Source organism: Neofelis nebulosa, chromosome 8 (genome assembly GCF_028018385.1).
Source record: "Neofelis nebulosa isolate mNeoNeb1 chromosome 8, mNeoNeb1.pri, whole genome shotgun sequence".
Classification (NCBI taxonomy): domain Eukaryota; kingdom Metazoa; phylum Chordata; class Mammalia; order Carnivora; family Felidae; genus Neofelis; species Neofelis nebulosa.
This window is the reverse complement of record NC_080789.1, coordinates 7164582-7183659: the sequence shown is the minus strand read 5'-3', so window position 1 is coordinate 7183659 and position 19078 is coordinate 7164582. Positions and strand designations below refer to the sequence as shown.

The window sequence follows — 19078 nt, the reverse complement described above, 5'->3', positions numbered from 1 at the left end:
CTTCTCTGCTGAGAGGCTCCCGGAAGGTTTCATTTGGAAGGACCTTCCTCGACCATCCACCCGCTTCCTTACAACGCCGGCTGCTGGCGCGCACTCCTGGGCTGGAACAGAGTCTGGGATAAAAGGGCAGCCAGAGGTGCTGCTTGGGTCAGAGGCCACTGTATCCAGGACACAGCTGGCCACTCACAGCAGCGGCTGTTTCAGATTTGGGGTGCCAAGCCCATGCGTGTTCACCCCTCAGAGAGAAATCTGTCCGCTACTGGCTGTATCCCCATCCCCCCTGAGGGCTCACTGCCCACAAGTCACATCCAGGTCCAGCTCCTGTACCCAGCTGGTCGCCTGGGGCAGGACATCACCTCTGTCTGCCTCCTCTTCCACGTGTGCCCCACAGGGATGACAGTCCCTGCCTTTAAGTGCCCATAGACGTGTTGGCCAGTTTCAGTGACATGACACACACAAAGTTCCATGTACAGTTAAGTGCCTTATGAGGCTGGCGAGAGGCAAGACCACGAGGAGCAGCAGTGGGCTGGAAGCGGAGGAGTCCGGAGTGACCTGGGGATGAGCATGGAGCATGGAGAGCAAGGTCAGTGACCTGGCCTGGCTGAGAAATAAGTCTTCTCCGAAGGGCAGTCCTGGGATGGAGATCTAGGGTCCTGGGGACTGCGAATGAGCAAGGGGTTGCACCCACCTCCCAACAAAGCCCTGTCAAGGCCTGTGTCACCAGGGTGGGTGGCTGTGAGTGGCCGATGACCCAGGAACCTGATCTTTCAAGTCTTGGCAGGCTCCATGACTCAGCACCCACCCCCCTTCCACCTCCCTCTACACAGCTGCCAGATAGGCCCCGGGGCACCGTACCCCCAGTTGAGGGTGTGAGGGCTCTCTCCCCTAACGCCACTGGGCCCTCACTGCAGGCAGGACCATAGACTCTTGACCCTGTTCTGTCCTGGGGCTTCTGAGCCTTGGTTTCCTCAAAAGCCAGAAGAGCTAGTGAGGCGGGCCCTGTTACAGGTGAAGAGCTGGGGGTTGGGGTGCCTCAGGGCGGCCCCGCGCGGCAGGAGGAAGATCTGAGACCATGAACCTCCTGAGCGGAGCCCCTCCCTGCCAGCACACACGTTCATACCTTTCCTCTTCCCCACAGTGCCCTGCCTGCCGCTCCTCAGGTTCACAGCGGCAGAGGACAGGAGTCCTAATCAGCTGGGTGACCTTGGCGAGTTACTTGGGTCTCAAAACCTCAATTTCCTCATCTGTAAAGCCACACACCCATAGGGCTTTTGCAAGGATTAAATAAAAGAAACAGCAATAGATGGTGGCCACTGTTATTAAAACAGTATATATATATATATATATATATATATATATATATATCATGCCTAGGGCACACAGGAGGGAAACAGAGGCCCAACTGGGTGGCTTTTGTTGAGGTCACACAGTGAGGGACATAACCCAGACCTCAACCTCCCAACCATCCCTGGCTCAAAGGAACTCGATGCACCCAGGCTGCTGGCAATGCCCTGAGCCGCAGCCAGCTACCCAGAGCCCACCTGGCAGGAAGGGGGAGCTGGCAATGCAAGCCTGTGTGAGCACCCCGGTGGGGTCACTGCCAAGGCTCCGCGTCCAGCATCCCCATCCCCTTTCCCCCCTACAGCAGCTACTGGGAGGAGGCTCCCCCATCCTGAGCACCAGCTGTCCACTTGGCCCACTGCCCACACCCATTAGGGGGGTGGCCCTGGACCAAGCTGGCCAAGTGGCCTGCAAGCCAGGTGCCGGCTCAGGGCCAGACCGTGTCCGTGAGAATCAGCTAGGTTTAACCAACTCAACATGTAGAGTGGCCGGAAGGGGCTCACCTCCAGTAAGGGGCATGGACCCTCCAGGGGGCCTCAGGCTCCCCACAGCCCTCTCCCCTGTGCTCGGGAGCCTCCAGGTGGCTGGGGCCCAAGTGCTCCCTCCCCCATGGCTCCCACTGGTGTGGACATTAAGCTTGACATTCAGCCCTGACTACCCTCTCCAGCCACCTCTCCCTGGCTCCCAGGACACTTGCCCGCCAGCTCTCAGGAGCAGTCCTTTGCTCTTGCACACGCTGTGCCCTCTGCCCGTACCGCCGTCTGTCCAGTCAATGACCAAAGCTTCCACCATCCGTGCCTCTCAGAGCCAAGCTGGGGCTCCTTTATTCTCAGGGATGGGAGCCACAGAAAAGGCTTTATATTTACACGAGGAACCCTGGCCCTAAGGCCCCAAGGACAGAACCACTGGCCTCACCCAGCGGGCCCCTTCTTAGCCCTGCAGGCTCCAAGGCCCCAGTCCAGTTTGGGCAGGCATGAGGGCAGGAACGGCCGGCGCCTCTCCTCCCCCACGGTATGGGCCCCGGGAACCGGCCCACGGCGGCCTCCAGGCAGATGAGGGCGCCCCGGAGACTGCGATGATTCGGGAGAACCAGCGGCTGTCTTCACACGGTGACCTCAGCTTTGCTGTTGGTGCTCAGGTGCCGGGGCCCGCGGCCTGCACTGCCGTAAAGTCCAGGGGGCTGCGGGCCGAAGGCCTCGGGCGGCTTCTCCACGCTGAACTGGCGCCGGGGCGCGTGGCCGGGCCGCCGGGGTGCGGGGGAGGCCTGAGCCGCCAGGTGGCCGCGGGGGGCGGGCCGGGCCAGGCGGCCGGCGATCCAGGCCTTGTAGTGGCCCGAAGGAGCAAGGCCGGCGGGGGGCGCGTAGCCCGGCGGGGCCCAGGGGCAGGCGTCGAGCAGCGCCGGCAAGTCCTCGCGGGGCCGCTGGGGCCGCGCCGGGACGGTCAGCGGGGCAGGTTCGGTCGCGGGGAACCGCTGGTAGAAGTCCGGCGGGGTGGCTTCTGCGGGGATGGTGGGGACGAGCCAAGGGGCGAGGTCAGGGCCGGGGGGCGGGGTCCCAGCGGCCCCGGGGCGGGGCAGGGAGAAGCCACGCCTCAGGGGCGGGGCCTAGCCCTCTCTTGGGTGGGACAGGGAAAGTCAGGCCTCGCGGGCGGGACAGGCCCGGGACCCGCCTTGGGAGACGCGGGTTTTCACGCCCCGGGCTCGGTGGGGTACAGCCTGGTGGCCCGGCGAGGGTGCGCGACACGGCCGAGGCGCGGGAGCCGACTGGCTGCGTAGGCCCGATACAATATTTGGCTGGAGCGCTGACCCGCAAGGCTGGCAACTGTGGAACTCGAACCAGGACCCAAGCCTTGTCATCTAGGAGCTTGGATACCCGGGGCGCCCGGCGCTCCCGCACAGACCCGGCCACTCACCTGCGGCCTTGAGCGCGGCTGCCTTGAGGGTGGCGTACTTGGCGTAGTCCCTCTGCAGCGTCATGCTGCCGCCGTCCTGCAGCCTGGGGCCACGCAGGGGTCCTGGTGTCGCTGACCCCAGGGGCACGTTGTTGGGGCGTTTCTTGTCTGGAGCGGGGAGGGGGAAGAGGAGACCCGGCCTGCTGACAGGAGGACATTCTCCACCTGCACGACCACCTCTTCGCGGCCCCCTCCCCAGTGAGAACTTGGGGGATGGTTACTTGGGCGGGACTGAGAGCCAAACCTAACCCGATGGCAGAATCGCCAACGCCTGGAAAAGGGCCTGGCTCAGAATAACGCGATTAATAGCAGCCAGCCCTGGGGCGCCTGGGTGGCTCTGTCGATTGAGCCTCCGACTTCAGCTCAGGTCATGATCTCACACCTCGTGAGTTCGAGTCCCGCATCGGGCTCTGTGCTGACGGCCGGGGGCCTGGAGCCTGCTTCGGATCCTGTGTCTCCCTCTCTCTCTGCCCCTAACCTGCTCACAGTCTGTCTCTGTCTCTCTCAAAAATAAATAAACATTTAAAAATTAAAAAAAAAAAAAAAAAAAAAGCAGCCAGCCCTGAGTGGGTGCTAGCCTGACGGATGACTCCTCAGCATGTTCAGCTTGGGCCAGGCATCGGGTCCCAGGACCTGCTTCTCAGGAGATGGAGTTAATGTCTGAAAATTAGAACCCATACAGGGGAGGGGAGCGGGATTGCCGCCTCACCGGCTAGAGCCCAAGAGGGAAGCTCCAGCCTGGAGGAAAAGGCCCACAGGCGTCCACAGGCTGGTGCGAAGCTGACCCCAGGGCACTGAGCCAAGGCCTAGAACCACAGCCTGATTCCAGATCCCTGAATCTGGAAGCTTCCTCACAGAGTCCCCTTGACCGGAAGCTACTGGACACCTCGGAGGGTCTCCCTCCACCAAGGGGAGCTGACCGGCTTGCCCAGCCCCGACTCACACGCCTGCAGAGGCAGGCAGCTCGTTCCAATTGTGAAAGAGCTAAGAGCCTCTTACCCCTCAACACACCCCTTCCTCTGCTCCCAGGCCTGTGCTGTGGATCGACATATGCTGGCCCACCAGCTTGCACACCTGTGTTCTTGGGGGAGCCCCTGGGGAGGCCATCCCCCATCTGCACCTGGACACAGCTACCCAGAGGTGGGCCCAGAGGTGGAGGCAGCGGCTCCTGGGGGTCCGGCTGCTTCAGAAGTTCTGTCAGTGTCCTGTGGGGAAAGAGTGATAAGAGGCAGTCCCCCCAACCTCCTGCTTCCCCACTGGCCAGGCCTTGGCCTACCCAAGGCCAGCCCTCCCACCACTGTCACCCTTTCAACCCATCTGGCCTCCCTTCTTCCCTGTGATTGTTCTCACACATCTAGTCTCCACTGTCAGGCATGACCTGTGGCCCCAACACATGGCCACTTCCAGAGCAGGTGAGGAAACTCTAATGGGGTCACATGTCACCAGGGCTACCTTGTTTTCCAAAGACTCCCCCGCTCCCAGAGTCCATTCTCCGAGACACTCCGAGTGGAGCCTCCTCTCCCAACGAAAGCTCTGCAAGTGCATCAGGCTCCTGGACTTTGCTTGCACTGCTCCCTGGGCCAACAATCTTTTCCTCCATCTCATTCTGCAAAACTCCTACTTATTCTTCAAACCCCACCAGAATCCCTCCTCTTCCAGGAAGCCTTCCTGATCTGCTTAACCTAATTCCCTTCCTGCAGCAGGGGCTTCTGCCGAGTCCGAGTCCCCGGGACAAAGCTGTCACAGAGGCACGGAGGGGAGAACAGACGTAAGGGGAGGGAGGAGCCAGGAGAGCCCAGGGTGGAAGCCTAGCGCCAAAGACTATGTGACCTTGGGCAGCCACCTGCCTGGTACCAGGACACCCAGCCCCACCCAGCTGTGACAGCGTCTGACTGAGCCTTCCCTGCAGACAGCCAGACACAGCCTTCAGGCCAGCTGCCTTTGGTGCCCAGAATCCACGATTTTCTTCTGGCTCACTCTGACCTTCCCACCTCGGCGGGGCGGGGTGGGGGAGACCGAGGTGCTGAGGACTCAGATGGCTGCTTCATGAAGAAGCACACGAGAGGTGCAACACCTAGGGTAGGTACTGTTTGGCTGAAAGCCTCCTAGTCCTGCCCACTCCTCAGCTGCCCACCCGTGTGGCCTCATCTCTGTGCAAGCCCGCACCTGCCAGCTCTCCCAAACACCTGAGTAATTTTCATGCCTCTGGGCCTCAGCACAAGCTTTCTCTAGGGACAGACTCCAACTCCCTTCTAAGCCCTCTGAGCTGGAGGGGCGCTGACCGTCGACCTCAACACGGCAGAATTAAGGGTGAGACTTGGGGAGAGGGCGGCGGTTCAGCACATGCCCACACATGAGCTCAAGTTGGGCTTCAGGTCTCCCCAGAGGAGAAAAAAGAGGGCATATGGGAGCTGAAGCCCAGACAGAGGAAGGGACTGGCCTAGGCCACACAGCACATCGGGAGTGGGCCAGCTCTTCCTAAAGCATCACCAGACCTGCTTCACTGTCCCCTGTGGATGAAGTGGGTTCTAGGTGGACACATCAGCTAGACTGCCCAAGCCACCGCTCTGCACCACCACGGCCCTCAGCTCCTGCTGCCCCGTTGTAATCAAGGACATGCCCTGTCTTCTCCTCCTGGCCCTGCATGAGGGACTCCAAACTCAGGGCCTGCCCCCGGTAGCATCCAGAAGCCAGGATGAGAGCCTCCACACCGCCCGAGGCAGCACAGTAGCTGAGGCCAGCACCCCCAGCTCTGCCCTACAGCTGTCTAGTAGGGGGTGGGCTAGGTGGTCTGGGAGACAGAGGTGCTGCGGAGTGCCTAGGAAGCCCTCATCCCCTGGCCCTCAAGTCTATGAGGTGGGAAGCACCCAGGCCTGGGGGCTTCTATTGTCACCTGTAAATACCAGCCTGTCGCATATCCAAAAGGAGCCCAGATCTGGGTAGGTGAGGCGGGCACAGGCCCCAAGACATGGGGGTGGCTGGGGGGATGTGAGTGTGTGAGTGTGTGGGTGTCGGTGAGAGTTTCAGGGTGAGGACACAGAATCCCAGAGTCCCCATTCTAGCTGAGAAAGGGAACCCGGGTCCTATAGACCCCCGCTTCACACAAAGCTCAGACTCAGCCAGCACCGGTCCTGGCCTCAGCGGCAACAAATCTGTGTCCCCCACGTCTCAGGCCTCTTTCTACACAGGGAGAGACCCTGACGCTTGCCTGGGGGTGGGGGGGGGGGGTTGGTTACTGAGTAGGGCAGATTGGAGAGGCCTTCTCCCCAGGAAAAGAAGGTCAGGCCTGAGTCACAGCTATGGGGGTGGGGGTGGGGGTGGGGATGGGAGGGAAGTGGAAGGAGAGGCGAAAAAGTGGAGAAAGAAGCAAGAGGAGGGAGACCCAAGAGAGCTACAGAAAATGCCCCATCCTTCCCTTTCCTACTCTGGGGACCTAGGACGCCCTATGCTATGGCCCCCACCCGGTACTAGTGGGACTCAGGCCCCAGACCCCCTTTCTTGGGTGCGGTTTTTGTGCGCCCTCTGTCCGGGGCGACCAGTCCAGAGGAGGAGGGAGCCGCGGGAGAGGGCGGCTCCGCACCCAGCTCCCTCCGGAAGGTCAAGGGGAGACGGTATCAGCTGTCTCCCTCCACGAAGTGGGGGGGGGGGGGGGGGGAGGGCGGCGGATGGGGGGAGAATAACAGACCTGGCGACTGAGAGCGGAAGTAAAAGCCAGGAGGAGGGTGCCGCTGAGAGGACCAGAATTTACAGACGGGCGGGAAGGATGAAGGCTGGCGAGGGGGCGCCCACCCTTCGGGAAGGACCGTCCAGGAGGGGCGGGGGGGGCCCCGGGCCCCGGCTGGCGCGCGCTCACCTGGTGACGGTGCGCCGCGCGCGCGGGCTGTGCGCCCTCTCCAGGCCCAGGCGCGCCCCGATGCCGGCCAGCACGAGCAGCGCGGCGACGCCGCACACCGCGTAGACGGCCGTGTGGCTGCGCTCGCGGCCCGGGTCCCGGGGCGCGGCGGCGTCGCGGGCACGCGCGGGTGGCCGGCCCGTCTGCACCCAGGCCGGCGTGTCGTAGTTGGAGCAGCGGCTCTGGTCCAGGCGCCGGGGTCCGTCGTGGCAGCAGAAGCGGTAGCCGCACGTGCCGCAGCAGAAGCTGTAGGCGCCCGAGCTGCAGTTGAAGGGCGGGTCCCACTGGCCCATCACGTCGTAGTAGCCCCGGCAGCGGTCGCCCCCGGCCGGGGCCGCCGTGCCGGGCGCCGCGGGCTCCTGCGCCTCGGGGGCGCCCGCGCGGCCCGACGGCGGCCGCGCCAGCAGCAGCGCCAGCCCGAGCGCGAGCCGGAGCCCCGGCCGGCCGCCGCCGCGCAGCCCCCGCGCCCCGGCCCGCTCCATCGGGCCCGCGCCTTCGGCTACAGCGCCCGGCCCATGGCGGCGCGCCGCGGCTCCCTCCCGCCGGGCCTCCGGGCCAGCTCCTCCGCGCCCTCAGGGGCCGCGCTGGCCCCGCCGCCCGGGCGCTGGCTCCGCCGGGCGCCTCCCCGGCCGTCACCTTCCTCCTCGGACCCCGGAGCCCGGCGGGCTGGGCCGGGAGCTCGCCGGGCCGCACCTCCAGTGGGCGCGTCCTCCGCCGACACTCACTTCGGACCCGAGCCGGCAGTCCTCGCCCCGGGACGCCCCCCGGGCCGGGCAGCGAGTCCTCCCTCGCCCGCGCGCGGCCCCCGGCCTCTCCCGCGCCTGGCGGGTGTGCGTGGCCCGGGCCCGGCGGGGGCGGCGGGCCGCCCGACTCCGCTGCCTTCCCGCCGCCCGCTCCGCGCTGCCCGCGCTCTGGCTGCGGCTCGGGCTCCGCGCGGGCTCGGGCGGGCGGGCGGGGGAGGGAGGGAGCGAGGGAAGGAGGGCGGGCGGGCGGGAGGCAGAGCCGGGGGAGGAGCGCGGCCGCCGCGAGGGGAGGGAGGGAGGGAGGGGGCGCGGCGGGGCCCCCGCACAGCCCGGGCGCCCCGCCGGGGACCCTCCCCGAAGGCGTCCCCGAAACATTCCTCGGAACTAGGAGCCCCAGACCCTTCAGTTTATGACTCTCGGGACTGTTACTTCGGACACAGGCCCGCGTGAACGCGCCTCTGTTTCACAGGTGCGGGGACTTAGGGGACAGAGAGGCCCCCGGAGGGTCGTTGCCGCCCCCGCCGCTCTTCCTCCTTCCCGTTCTTGCTGTCAGTTCTGACCGAGACCGAAGGGTGACATGTGGCAGGCCCTTGGCCCTCTCTGCGCCTCGATGTTCCCGCCTCTCAAATGGGAAGAAAATCCCGAGCGGAGCCGCTGCAGAAGGACAAGTGCCGCCTACGTGCCGCCTGGGGCACCGCCTTAACCCCGGGGCGCGCCCCCTGGCCCCAGAACCTCTTGGACCCTGGGTTGGGGTCCTGGGGTGTCCCCGTTTCTATGGCGATGGGCATGGCCTGGTCCGCGTTCTCCCAGGAGCGCTTCGCTACCCCAGGTGTGAGGGAGAGAAGATTGGGCTGGACTTGGACCCAGAAGAGGGGGTGGGACCGGGTCAGGGGGCGGGGCCATCGGCCGGCCCTCCGCCCCGCCCCCCCAAGGCCGCTCCGGTCCTCTGGCCTGCGCGGGGGAAGGGGGTGGAAGGAGGTCCGGAGCTTGAACCTATCACGGAGCCGTCCCTTGGCGTTTTCCAAGTTGGGTTTAACTGGAAAATGTGACCGAGCGGTGGCGCCTTGCTTCTCTCTGCCTCAGTTTCTCATCTTAACATCAAAACTTTTCCGGAAAGGTGGGCGGGGGGAGGGTGCGGATTCATAATGCCCCTCTTCCAGGAGGCAAGGGTCAATATGGTGCCTCCCACTGTCCAGACGAGATCGTCAGGAGATCGAGGGCTGGGCGTCCAGTTCGCCCCGGTGTTCCCACACAGCACCGTGTCTGCTGAATGAATGAATGAAGTGACTTCAGTCTTTAGTTTTTGTAAAATGAAGAATTCGGGCTCCTAGGGCTCTCCTGCTCCCCTTTGCATCATGTCTTAACTCAGCGACTGGGATCAGCTTATAAAAGTGGAGGAAGTGGAGGGAGGAAGAGGGAGAAGGATTTACATTTAAAGGAGGATCAAGTCCTTGTGTTGCGGAGATGAGGGGCTGACAGGCTAATTTCAGGTATTAGTGGCTGAGATGCCGTCCGCTCAGGGGCATTCCTTGCGCCCTGTCCAAAGACAGCCTGCTCCCTCCCCCTTCAGCCACAACACACACTCTTCTGATCCAGGTGGGAAGACCCTACCCCCTTAGAAGACTATGTTACAATTTTAGAGACAAAATAGATAAGCAAAGGAATGAAATGAAATTGCCTTAATCCCATCACCAGGGGCACTAAAATATGCCCCATTTTACATACTGTCTTTCAGTGACTGGTCTTTAGTTTACTTTCTGCTGTCAAACTTTCCGTTTGTTATTCAGCTTAGAACTTGTCGCTATATTTTCTGGTGCAGACTTTCCTGCTTCCTCTGGGAGTGGTAGTCCTACAAATGCACAAACTGTCAGATTTGTATCAGCGCCCCCCCCCCCACACACACACACTGCTAAGCTGCCCTCTGGGTCACTGGGGCTTTGGGGTGACTGCTTCTTCCCCCTTCCCCGCCCTGTTGCTGGGCACTAGGTTTAAAGAGGTTTGTCTCTGCCCGCCTGGCACTGTGGCCTCTTCCCAGGTAGGATGACCCCACTTGGCCCTGAACTCCTAATGCTCTTCCCTGAGTTATGTCCCCTCCCTGGGCCCCTCTCTTACCCCACTGTCCTGCATCATCAGGTGCTCCACTGACCTTCCACCCCACGTTGATTGCCATCTCCATTTGTCCAGTGAAGGAGCTGGATGCTGGATTCCATTTCCCCCACCCCCACCCCAGGACTGATGTCCAACCTCCAGCTCCTCCCCACACCCATGGCTTCTTCTCTATCCAAGTCTGGTTCAGTGGTCAGCCAGCAACCATAGGTGCCTACATCTACTGGACCCATGTCAGGCACTTAATGCCCTCTTCATATGAACATACAGCCTTGGGGGCGGGGAGGGGGAACAGGAGAAGAAGGCAAATGCAGAGACAGACCACAGCTGACTGGTTGAGTCCTGGGATCTGGCCATTCATTTGCATGGCACTGCCTCTCAGGTGCCCGCACATTTGCTGGGCGAGGGGATCTAGAAATGGAGCAGCTCAGCTGAAGACCGACCCCTTTGCCCAGGCGGTCCTCCCTGGACGCTGGGGTCTCTCTCCACAGCACAGCACCAGGGCACCTGCCTCTTGTTTCCTCTGCCTGCCCCCCCACCAAGCCTGTGTCACCAAAAATCGCCCATTGATCCAGGCTTAAAATAACCCCTGGCATCTGCAGCGAGCCCCACGGGGCGGGCAGAGGAGCCGTGTGTCTCTGTGCCTGAAGGGCACCCGCCCCGCCCCCAGCTCTGAGTTCTGGCAGCTTGAGTGTGAGGGTGTCTAAATGTGCTCGCGAATGTGAGCCAGAGTGCATGTCTGGTGCGAGCATGATTACGAGGGCCTTCCTTCCACCATGGGCATGTATCATGAGTGAGTACACACGTGTGTTAGTGTGGATGCCCCTGTGCACACATGTTCTTCCTACGCTGCTGAGCCCTTGCCTGGTGCCCGGCTCTGGCTGTGCAAGGCTCAAGGTCTTGAGAGGTCACGGACATTAGGGAAAGCCTCGGATGGGTCTCGGTGTCTCCATTTTAGATTGTGGGTCAGTGACCAGTCTGCCCAGTGGTGGGCCAGGGAATTGGAATCTCCTAGAGACAAACCCAAGACCCAGAGAGGGGAAATGATTTGGTGTGGATGGCACACGGCCAGGAAGGGCCAGGGTCTGGCTTGGAACCTTCGCTGTGAGGCCCAAACCTACTGTCTGGCCAGTTTAGTATAAAAAGAGAGAGCAGCTGGAGGACCCCAACCCAGAGCCCAGGGAAGTGCTCCTACACCCTGATAACACACTCAGTGTGCCCTGACTCTTACAGAATCCCCCGGGCCTTCCACACGCTGTTCTCTCTTCCTGGAATGCCTTTCCAGCCCCTCACACAGACAGCGCCTATTTATCCTTCATTTTGGATAATGTGGGTTGGAATTCCTGCTCTAATATGGCCATTCAACCTTTCTAGGCCTCAGTTTTCTCATCTGCAAGATGGGCTGCTAGCACCTCTTCAGCAGGGCTGCAGGGAGAAGCCAAATGGGCCCCAGATGGAGAAACACCGGGTCCGTGCAGTCAGGTGGGGGCTCCCACTGCCGCCATGCTGAGATGACGATTGCCACTCTGGGTGCCATCCACGAGCCTCAAAGGCCACATTCCCAAGCCCGTTTTGTTTTCATTTCTTCCACGAAGGAGGGCTACCCAAAAAGCAGATTCTAGAGAACTAAGGACTTGCTGCTAACACAGATGCCTATGCCAGTGCCGGGAGGGGGTCGGGAGGGGAGGGCTCGGCTCCTGGCTCCTTTGTCTCCCCGAGAGGCAGCTCGTGACTCAGGCTCCAGCTGCCTGTGGGAGGGAGGGGGCACCCAGGCTGAGGTCGCCAGGGAGCGGCATGAGTGGGGGGACGATGGAAGTGGTGCCGGGAGCTGGGGTGTAGCCTCCGGTCCCGCCGCACCTTCTCCCTGACCCTCCCCTCCCCTGCCTCGGAGTCACGCTCAGGACATCACAGCTGGAATTACCTGAATTACCCGCATTACTCTCCCCCTTCAGGACCCTCCAAAGGCCCCAGTGAACATGCAAATCTGGAGCTGGCCACTAAGGACAGGGCTCAGCGGAGGCCACACAGCGCGTCCACCCACCTGGAACAGGCCCGCCCTGTCCCGCCGGCCTGCCGGTCCTGGACAGGATTCTGAAGTCGGTTCCCAGCCCGGGGTGGGGGAGGCGTTTTGCGCTCCTCGACATAGACACTTCGCCCCAAAGTCGGGGCCATGCCCTGCATCCAAGGCCTCTCCTGGCACGGGACACACGTGAGGACGGGAGCCCCGCGTGAGCGTGGAGGTGCGGGGCTTGGAGAGGGCGCTGTGGGTCTTGGTCCCGCCGTTCACCAGGTCCCGCCCTTTCTCCTCGCCCCTCGGCCCGGAGCCCCCTCCTGCTCCTTGCCCTGGCCCCGCCCCTTCCCTACTCCCTTGAGACTCGGGGTCCGTCAGCCCCTCCTCCCTCCCCGACCCCGCCCTCAGCCGCGCCTCTCGTCCTGGTCCCACCCTCTCCGTCCCGCAGCCCAGCTCCCCGAGCCAGGCGGCCGGCGGTCGAGGTGCCACCTGCTGGGCTGACCGCAAGAGTCGCGGAGACTTTCACCTGCCCTGGAGTCGCTGCCATCTTCCTAGATCCCAGACTCTCTGCAGCTCAAGGGAAGGAGGAGATGTTCAGAGGCCCTCTGGGCCCCGGGACCCCTGTAGCGTCCCCAGGGCAGCTTCCCCCCTGCAGAGCCCCGGGAAAGAGCTTGGGCTGGGAACGTGGGCATGTGTCTTCCTGGCTCCTCCCTGACCCTTTCTTCGCGTGACCCTGGGCAGTCGTTCCTACCCGGCCCTCACCCTCAGCGCCAGGTCAGGACCAGGCAGCTGGGGAGAGGGCACAGCTTGGAGAGAGGTCAGATTTCAGCCCTGAGTGAGGAAGAATGTTGCCTGAGCCACCCACAAAAGAGCAAATGGGAGTGAGTTCCCACCCTGTGCCAGAGGAGTGCCAGAAGGGTCCCGGAGGCTCTCAGAGGGAACGGGACAGGGAATGGTGAGACGCTAAATGGTGTGGCTGGAGAAGAACCTGGGTTCCCTGAGGATGGGTGCCCTTATGTGCCAAGGAGATTCTGAGCCTCACCTGGCAATCAGAGGCCATGGTGCCCAACCCTCTAGCTCCCCCTGCCCCTGTGGCCTGCTTCTTGACCCCTTCTGTGCCCTCTCCTCTGTACCTTTTTCCACAGTCCCTTGGGCCAGGAATGCCCATTCTCTGCTCCATTCCAGTAGGAAAATTGGGCAAGACTCAGGGCATACCTCCCACGGTCCAAAGCATGCTCTAGATGCTGGATTAATGACCTCCCTGCTTGGGGCATTCCCTGGGTCTGGCAGGGATTGCCAGCCCTGTCCCTGTGTCTCACTCCATCTCTCCCACTGCACTAGGACCTATTGGTGGGGCCTGAGGCCACCCTCCAGGTATTGCCCAGAATGGCCCTGGCACAGAGCCGGTGTGTTTGGATCTGGTGTGATCAGTGGGACAGTAAATGGATGAGCGGTGGGAGTGGTAACTGCCGAGACTAGAGCCTCAGACCAGCTCTGGGAAACTAGCTTTCCAGGAGAAATTCTGAGGGTTGGGGGCTCCGGGCAGGAAGTGTCTGCGTCCCAGGGAAGGATGGGATGGAGGCACTCCAGGATGAGGACCCGACTTGCCACATGACCTCTTTAATCTCGGACAGCTGGTTGGCCCTTGGGCTCCATTTAGATGAGACGGGCTCAGAGAGATGCCACCAGCTTCTAAAGGCAAGGGCTGTGTGGGGCCATCCTTGCTGAGACAGCGGGAGGTAAGGGGTCAAGTCCTTCCTCCCTGGCCTCCCCAGCTGGGCCTCCCCACCCCCACCAGGAGCCCAGAGCCCAGGGCTGCTGGGCAGGAAGTGAAAAGTGCCTGCAGGAAGCCCCAGGAGGAACTGAGACTTGAGCCAACCCCGCCTCCACCTGCCTGGGCCCTGGGGACCCCGGGGAAACCAGACCCTCCTTCAGGAAAAACTGGCCAGAAACACCGGCTTGGGGGAGGGGCAGCTGGATCCCACCCAACAAGCAGTTTTTCCAAAGTCTATCTTGGGTGCCTCTTACAGCCAAAAGAGACCAGTTGGGAAAGAAATCTTTGAGCAGTGATGTAAACAAGACGTAAAGCCTGGAATCAATCCCTGGAGTCAGCACTCCCAAGGAGGGCACCTGGGCCAATGACCTTCTGGACACGGACAGGAGCCTGGGTATGGCCCAGCTGCACCACTGCTTAGTGCAGCTTGGGCCAGATCCCTTCATCTCCCGGGCCTCGTTCTTCCTATCTGCAAAATGGGACATCTAATCCCTGTTCGTGGACATGAACAGAATTTAGATTTTCAGGAAATCAGATTTTCAGCAGATCAATTCAACCAACAGGGGCCCTAGAAAAACTCGGGCAAAGATTTATGTCGAGGAGGTACTCCCGCCTCAGCTACAGCAGCAAAAACCAAAAGCAACCAAAGGCTCAAGCGGAAAACTTTACAAATATTGAAAATCTTGTTTGCAAAGTATTTAAAGACAAGAGAAAACTCACCAAATATGGCAGCCAAGATATGAGTTTATGTAATTACGATTACATAGAGAACCCACCAGTTATGGGTCATTTCTCCATAGACTCCACCCTGGATCACTGTCGAACTTTCCAAAATGTCAACAAATCAGGTCTCGATTTTGTGTTTAGGTTTATTTATTTATTTTGGGAGAGAGAGACAGAGAGAGTGACTGGGGGAGGGCCAGAGAGAGAGGGAGAGTGAGAATTCCCAAGCACGCTGACAGCATGGAGCCCGGTGTGGGGCTTGAACCCATGAACTGTGAGATTGTGACCTGAGCAGAAACCAAGAGTCAGACACTTAACCGACTGAGCCACCCAGGCGTCCCTTTTTTTTTCTAATGAAAAAAACAAAACACAAAAACCTTTTTTAAAGCAAACGAATACCCATGCCCTCCTCCAGGTGCTGTCATTAAGGTCAAATGCAGTAACTTCATGAAGACTCCTTAGAAAGCACTGCCCGGACAGAGAGCCAGGGACTGGAAGCCCCTGGGCGACTGGGGCCTGGGGGAGACTGGCCCCCTCTTTGCCCACCTCTCCCCCCGCCTCTGCTCCCGGTTCTTCTCCCAGGAAACTTGCTTCTTCTGGGCCTCAATTTCTTCATCTATAAAATGGAGGGAGGTGGGGGTAAGGATTCTTTAAGGTTCTTTCCAGTTCTTCTCCTCTAAGGGCCATAAGCCCAGAGGAGCACTTTGCATCCAACCCCCCATTTTTCAGAAACGGAAACCGAGACCAGAGGGGAAGCTGGGGTTTGACTGGGACACAGTGGTGCCAGAGGTTTGCATGTCTGGACCCCAGAGGGGTTTTACGCACATGTTTTACCTCCAGGGCCCGGTCCCCCACTGCGGTGGAAAAGGTGAGTGGGAGGTAGGAGTGGCCAGGAGGAACAGCTCAGACTCCCCGATCCCGAGCTGAAGGGGACTGGATGTCTGGGCCTGCTTCCCACCCTCCTGCCTCCCGCCAGCCACCTGACCTTACCCCAGCCACCTGGCAGCCTGCGGATAGGGGCACTTGGGATGCATTCAGGGAGGGAGTGGCTAGGAAGACTTCAGTGTGAGGGTCAGGGTCCTGGAGGCTCCAGACCATCTTCTGGGCTGAGAAGGGGGGTGGGCGGGAAGGGTGAAGGTCTGCCGGGAAGGTCAGGGAGAGGTGGGCCGAAAGCATCTGATGCGTGCAACAGAGCATGACCAAGGCTCTCCAGTGAGACACGGAGTACCCAAAACTCCGTCTTCTGACTCCTAGTCCACGCTTCTTGTGAGGGCGCTAAGCTGTGACAAGTCCCAAGGACTGTCCAATCCGGTCAGGAGTTTCTAACCCTGTGTTGGAGGGCCAGTAGGAGAGGCAGAACCTGACCAAGTGTAGCATGGTCCACAACTAGAGGAGATGGTCTCAGCCTCGGGCCGCAGAGCAGGGGGCACTGCTGTCGGAGGAGCAATTCCCCTAGGACAATGGGTGATCCCAGGGGCTGGCATAGAATGGCCAAGTGACCCCAGCACTTGGGGCCTAGCTTGAGGAGGGTGGACCACAGACAGAGGGGAGCTCAAGGGGCATCGGGTCCCGCTGGTTCAAGGCCACAGCCCCGCTCTGGCTTCTGAACAAAGGAACCTCTTGCAGGTTCTGGGCCTTTCCCTAGGTACAGCTGAGTGTGCCTTGAAGGCAGCTGGGACCCCAGGTGGGGTCTCTGGGGAGATTTTCGTCTGGGTGCCTTCATCATGAGTTTGCAGTCTAGCCCCAGAGGGGCTGTATACCTCCTCTCTCGGTGCAAGCTGGGGGCTCTGGAAGCTGCTATGAGGGTAAAAAAGGCATCTTAGGTCCTAGAAGACTGGGCCAAGCGCAGGGTTGACCCTGGGGTACAGATACCCGAGAATCAGCGCAATCCAGGCTCTTTGTCAAAATCACCTTCTATTAAACCCTGAAGCAAACCCCTCAGTTGGTTACTCATTACTGCCATTTGCATCAGCTTTAAGGCAGGACAGCTCCGAGAGCAAGTATTAAAGAAATACAACACCCAGCTACAAATTAAGCATCCTCCTACTCAGTCATTTTCCTAGATTCATTCTGGCTTACGGTGGCTTCCCTGCACTTAAAGAAAAACCTCCTACACAGAGTGCCCCAGCCACACAAAGGCACAGGAGCTCAGCCACCACCTTCGACGGTGGCCAGCGATGGTCTGGTTTTAAGCCACACGCTAACATGCCATACGACGCGCTGCCGTCTGAACTCTGCGGTCTGTAGTCTGTGGTTCTGCAGGGTTAGCTGGGGAGCAGCCAGGTTCCCAGAAAAGGGGCAGGTGGACACTGCAGTCAAGAGCCGAATCCAACCTCCAGGCCCCTGGCTGACAGCTCACAGGGAGGACAGGGGTCGCTTCCTGCCCCCTCCGTCGCTACTGTTGCTCAGGGCCAGCAGTCTTGGTGGTCACCAGTTCAGTGGAGCCCAGCTCTGTGGCTGGCACAGGGACGCTGTGGGCAGGTGGGGTGTTGGCTGGGTCTTCTCTGGGTGGAGGCCAGACGGGAGCTGTGGCATCAAGGGGTTTCGGGGGATGGATGATGACATCGTCCAGGGGCTCTGGTGGGGGGGGGGGGGGAGGCAGGGAATGCAAGGTCAGGGTTGCATCACAGCCTTCCCCCCCCCCCCCCCCCCCCCCAGCTCCTGTTCTGGAAGCTCCAATGGAGAGATAAGTCATGAACTCCCCCCTGCAGGGGTGGGGAGGGGTGGCACGTGATCGCCCTCAGGACAGGAAGCGCAGAGGGCGCTGGCAAAACGGGGAGCGCAGGGGGAAGGGAGAAGTGTGGGAGCCCTGTGTCTCTTGCTCAGAGGGCTCTGGGAGGCCACAGCTGTGTCCCTCACTCCGACTCAGCCTGAGGTCCTCAGAGCCCGCCCTGGTGCCCCGCGCACCCCCCCCTCCCCCTTTCCACATTGCCCCGGGGTCCAGTCTCCCTCCCACTGCCCCCACTCCCGCAGAACTCACCGTGCGGGTGCGGGTCCGGGTCCCCCGGGGGAGCCGCCGCGCGCAGGCGCCGCCGCCGCCGCCACCTCCAGCTCAGCAGGCCCACCAGGACCAGGGCCAGCGCCAGCCCCAGCAGCGCGGGGGCGCCGAAGAGCAGCGCGGGCAGAGGCAGCGCGGCCTCGGCCTCGGTCTCGGCGGCGGCCCCCGCGCCCACCGACTCCTGCGGCTGCAGCGCGGTCCCCGGCGCCAGGCTGCCAGGCCCGGCTGCTGGCGGAGCGGACGGGGAGAGAGAGCAGGGGGCAGGGGGCAGGGACGGCCGGGGAGGGGGAGGGTCGGAAGGAGGCGAGGCTGGGCCGGGGAGGGGAGGGAGGGCCGGGCGGGGTGGACAGGGGAAGGGAAAGAGAGGGGGCGGTGAGGGCCACGTGGTGACCGCTGGTCCCCATCCAGGTCCCTGCTTACGGCCCCCCATCGACCCAGTCGCCCCCTCCCCACCCATCCTGGGGCAGATGGGGGCCGTGCCTGGGGCTCTGGCAGCGGTGGGGCAGCGGCAGCAGGAACCTCCTCCCCCTCCCCAGGGCTGCCCCGCTGACCAGCTGGCAGAGCGGGTCGACTCTTACCCGGTCTGGGTTCTGGCGTCCGGAGGAGCCTGCAGTCCACGCACTTTCGGACCAGAGGGTCAAAGCACTTGTCCGCCACACACTTGGTGGGGGCCGCCCCCTCCCTGCCCCGCAGGCTCCTGGCACCTCTCCTCTGGCTGCCCATGCTGCCTCGCACACAGCCGGGACTGAGTCTGGCTTCAGCAGCCAGAGGAGGAAACCGGGAGGGGCCCACCCACTGTGCCCCGCCCTCCCGCCTGCTGGGGTGGGACCACTCTCCGCCAGGGCCCCGAGGCCCTGCACCCCACACCTTCTCTTCTACCTGTGGTTCCTCCATTCAACCACTCAACCATCACCCCCAGATGCTGGGCGGGCCGCCCTCTGCTGGGCGCTGGGACCGTGCTGGGCTCAGATGGGGGCCTTCTCTCGGACGGCAAAGGATGGGCCCCTGTAGTCAGGACACAGACCTCTGGGTGGCCTCCCCTGTCCTTCTCCCCAAGGCCAGCCCACAGCCCCAGACAATCCCCAACCCCCATGTCCCCCCCACCTCACCTGCCTCCTCTTCTGGGGGAACTTCCTGATCTTCCAGGGCAGAGCGGGTTCAGTTCTTCGAATGTTAGGGAAAGACAGCGCCTCGCAGCAGCAGCAGCAGCAGCAGACATGGAGAGAGAGGGAGGAGGCTTTGTAGAGGAGGTGATGAGGAGGAGGTGTTCGCCAGATGGAGGGGGGTCTAGGGGAGCATAACAGTGGACGGGCCCAGGGAGTGCTGGGTTAGAAGGCTGGGCCCTCAACTGAGGGCTAAGGAGCTTTGGCTGAGGGCACTGGGGAACCGACCGTGCAGGACTTTAAGCAGAGAGTGTCATAGTCAGATCTGCGTGATAGTGGGGACCCTCTGGCTGGAGTAGAGAGCACAGTCAGGATAGGGGGAGGGTAGCCGAGGGTTCGAGGACAGACAGCTCCGTCTCCAGATCCTAGGCAGGAGA

General features: G+C 61.8%; 2 protein-coding genes across 5 annotated transcripts; both read right to left on the bottom strand.

Annotated features, from left to right (window-relative positions):
• Nucleotides 1–2136: 2136 nt before the first annotated feature.
• SHISA8 (shisa family member 8) lies at nucleotides 2137–7665 on the bottom strand. Of its 2 annotated transcripts, none has more exons than XM_058741161.1 (4): nucleotides 7145–7665; nucleotides 4291–4496; nucleotides 3253–3399; nucleotides 2137–2838 (listed from the first exon to the last, which is right to left on the bottom strand). In XM_058741161.1, exons 1-4 carry the CDS (start codon nucleotides 7663–7665, stop codon nucleotides 2444–2446), a joined length of 1269 nt encoding a protein of 422 aa, XP_058597144.1. In that variant the 3' UTR covers nucleotides 2137–2443. The 2 variants fall into 2 exon arrangements, with proteins under 2 accessions (XP_058597144.1, XP_058597145.1); XM_058741162.1 differs by having other exon boundaries at nucleotides 4366–4496.
• A 7038-nt stretch (nucleotides 7666–14703) lies between these two features.
• On the bottom strand, nucleotides 14704–18727 carry TNFRSF13C (TNF receptor superfamily member 13C). Of its 3 annotated transcripts, none has more exons than XM_058741154.1 (4): nucleotides 18648–18727; nucleotides 18117–18543; nucleotides 17521–17847; nucleotides 14704–17117 (listed from the first exon to the last, which is right to left on the bottom strand). In XM_058741154.1, the coding sequence occupies exons 2-4, from the start codon at nucleotides 18430–18432 to the stop codon at nucleotides 16936–16938; spliced, it is 825 nt and encodes a 274-aa protein (XP_058597137.1). In that variant the 5' UTR covers nucleotides 18433–18543; nucleotides 18648–18727; the 3' UTR covers nucleotides 14704–16935. The 3 variants fall into 3 exon arrangements, with proteins under 3 accessions (XP_058597137.1, XP_058597138.1, XP_058597139.1); XM_058741155.1 differs by having other exon boundaries at nucleotides 17521–17766; nucleotides 18648–18726; XM_058741156.1 differs by having other exon boundaries at nucleotides 17521–17763; nucleotides 18648–18726.
• Between the last annotated feature and the right edge of the window lie 351 nt (nucleotides 18728–19078).

Excerpts from the sequence above, each read along its gene's own strand:
- SHISA8 (XM_058741161.1), bottom strand. The coding sequence starts at position 7,665 with ATGGAGCGGGCCGGGGCGCGGGGGCTGCGCGGCGGCGGCCGGCCGGGG. Across the intron at positions 3,400-4,290 it reads AGGAAGGGGTGTGTTGAGGG|ACAAGAAACGCCCCAACAAC; the intron begins GTAAGAGGCTCT and ends TCCCCGCTCCAG. Across the intron at positions 2,839-3,252 it reads AGCCGCGCTCAAGGCCGCAG|AAGCCACCCCGCCGGACTTC; the intron begins GTGAGTGGCCGG and ends CCATCCCCGCAG.
- TNFRSF13C (XM_058741154.1), bottom strand. The coding sequence starts at position 18,432 with ATGGAGGAACCACAGGTAGAAGAGAAGGTGTGGGGTGCAGGGCCTCGG. Across the intron at positions 17,848-18,116 it reads GACGCCAGAACCCAGACCGG|CCTCGCCTCCTTCCGACCCT; the intron begins GTAAGAGTCGAC and ends TCCCCGGCCCAG. Across the intron at positions 17,118-17,520 it reads CCCGGACCCGCACCCGCACG|AGCCCCTGGACGATGTCATC; the intron begins GTGAGTTCTGCG and ends CCCCCCCACCAG.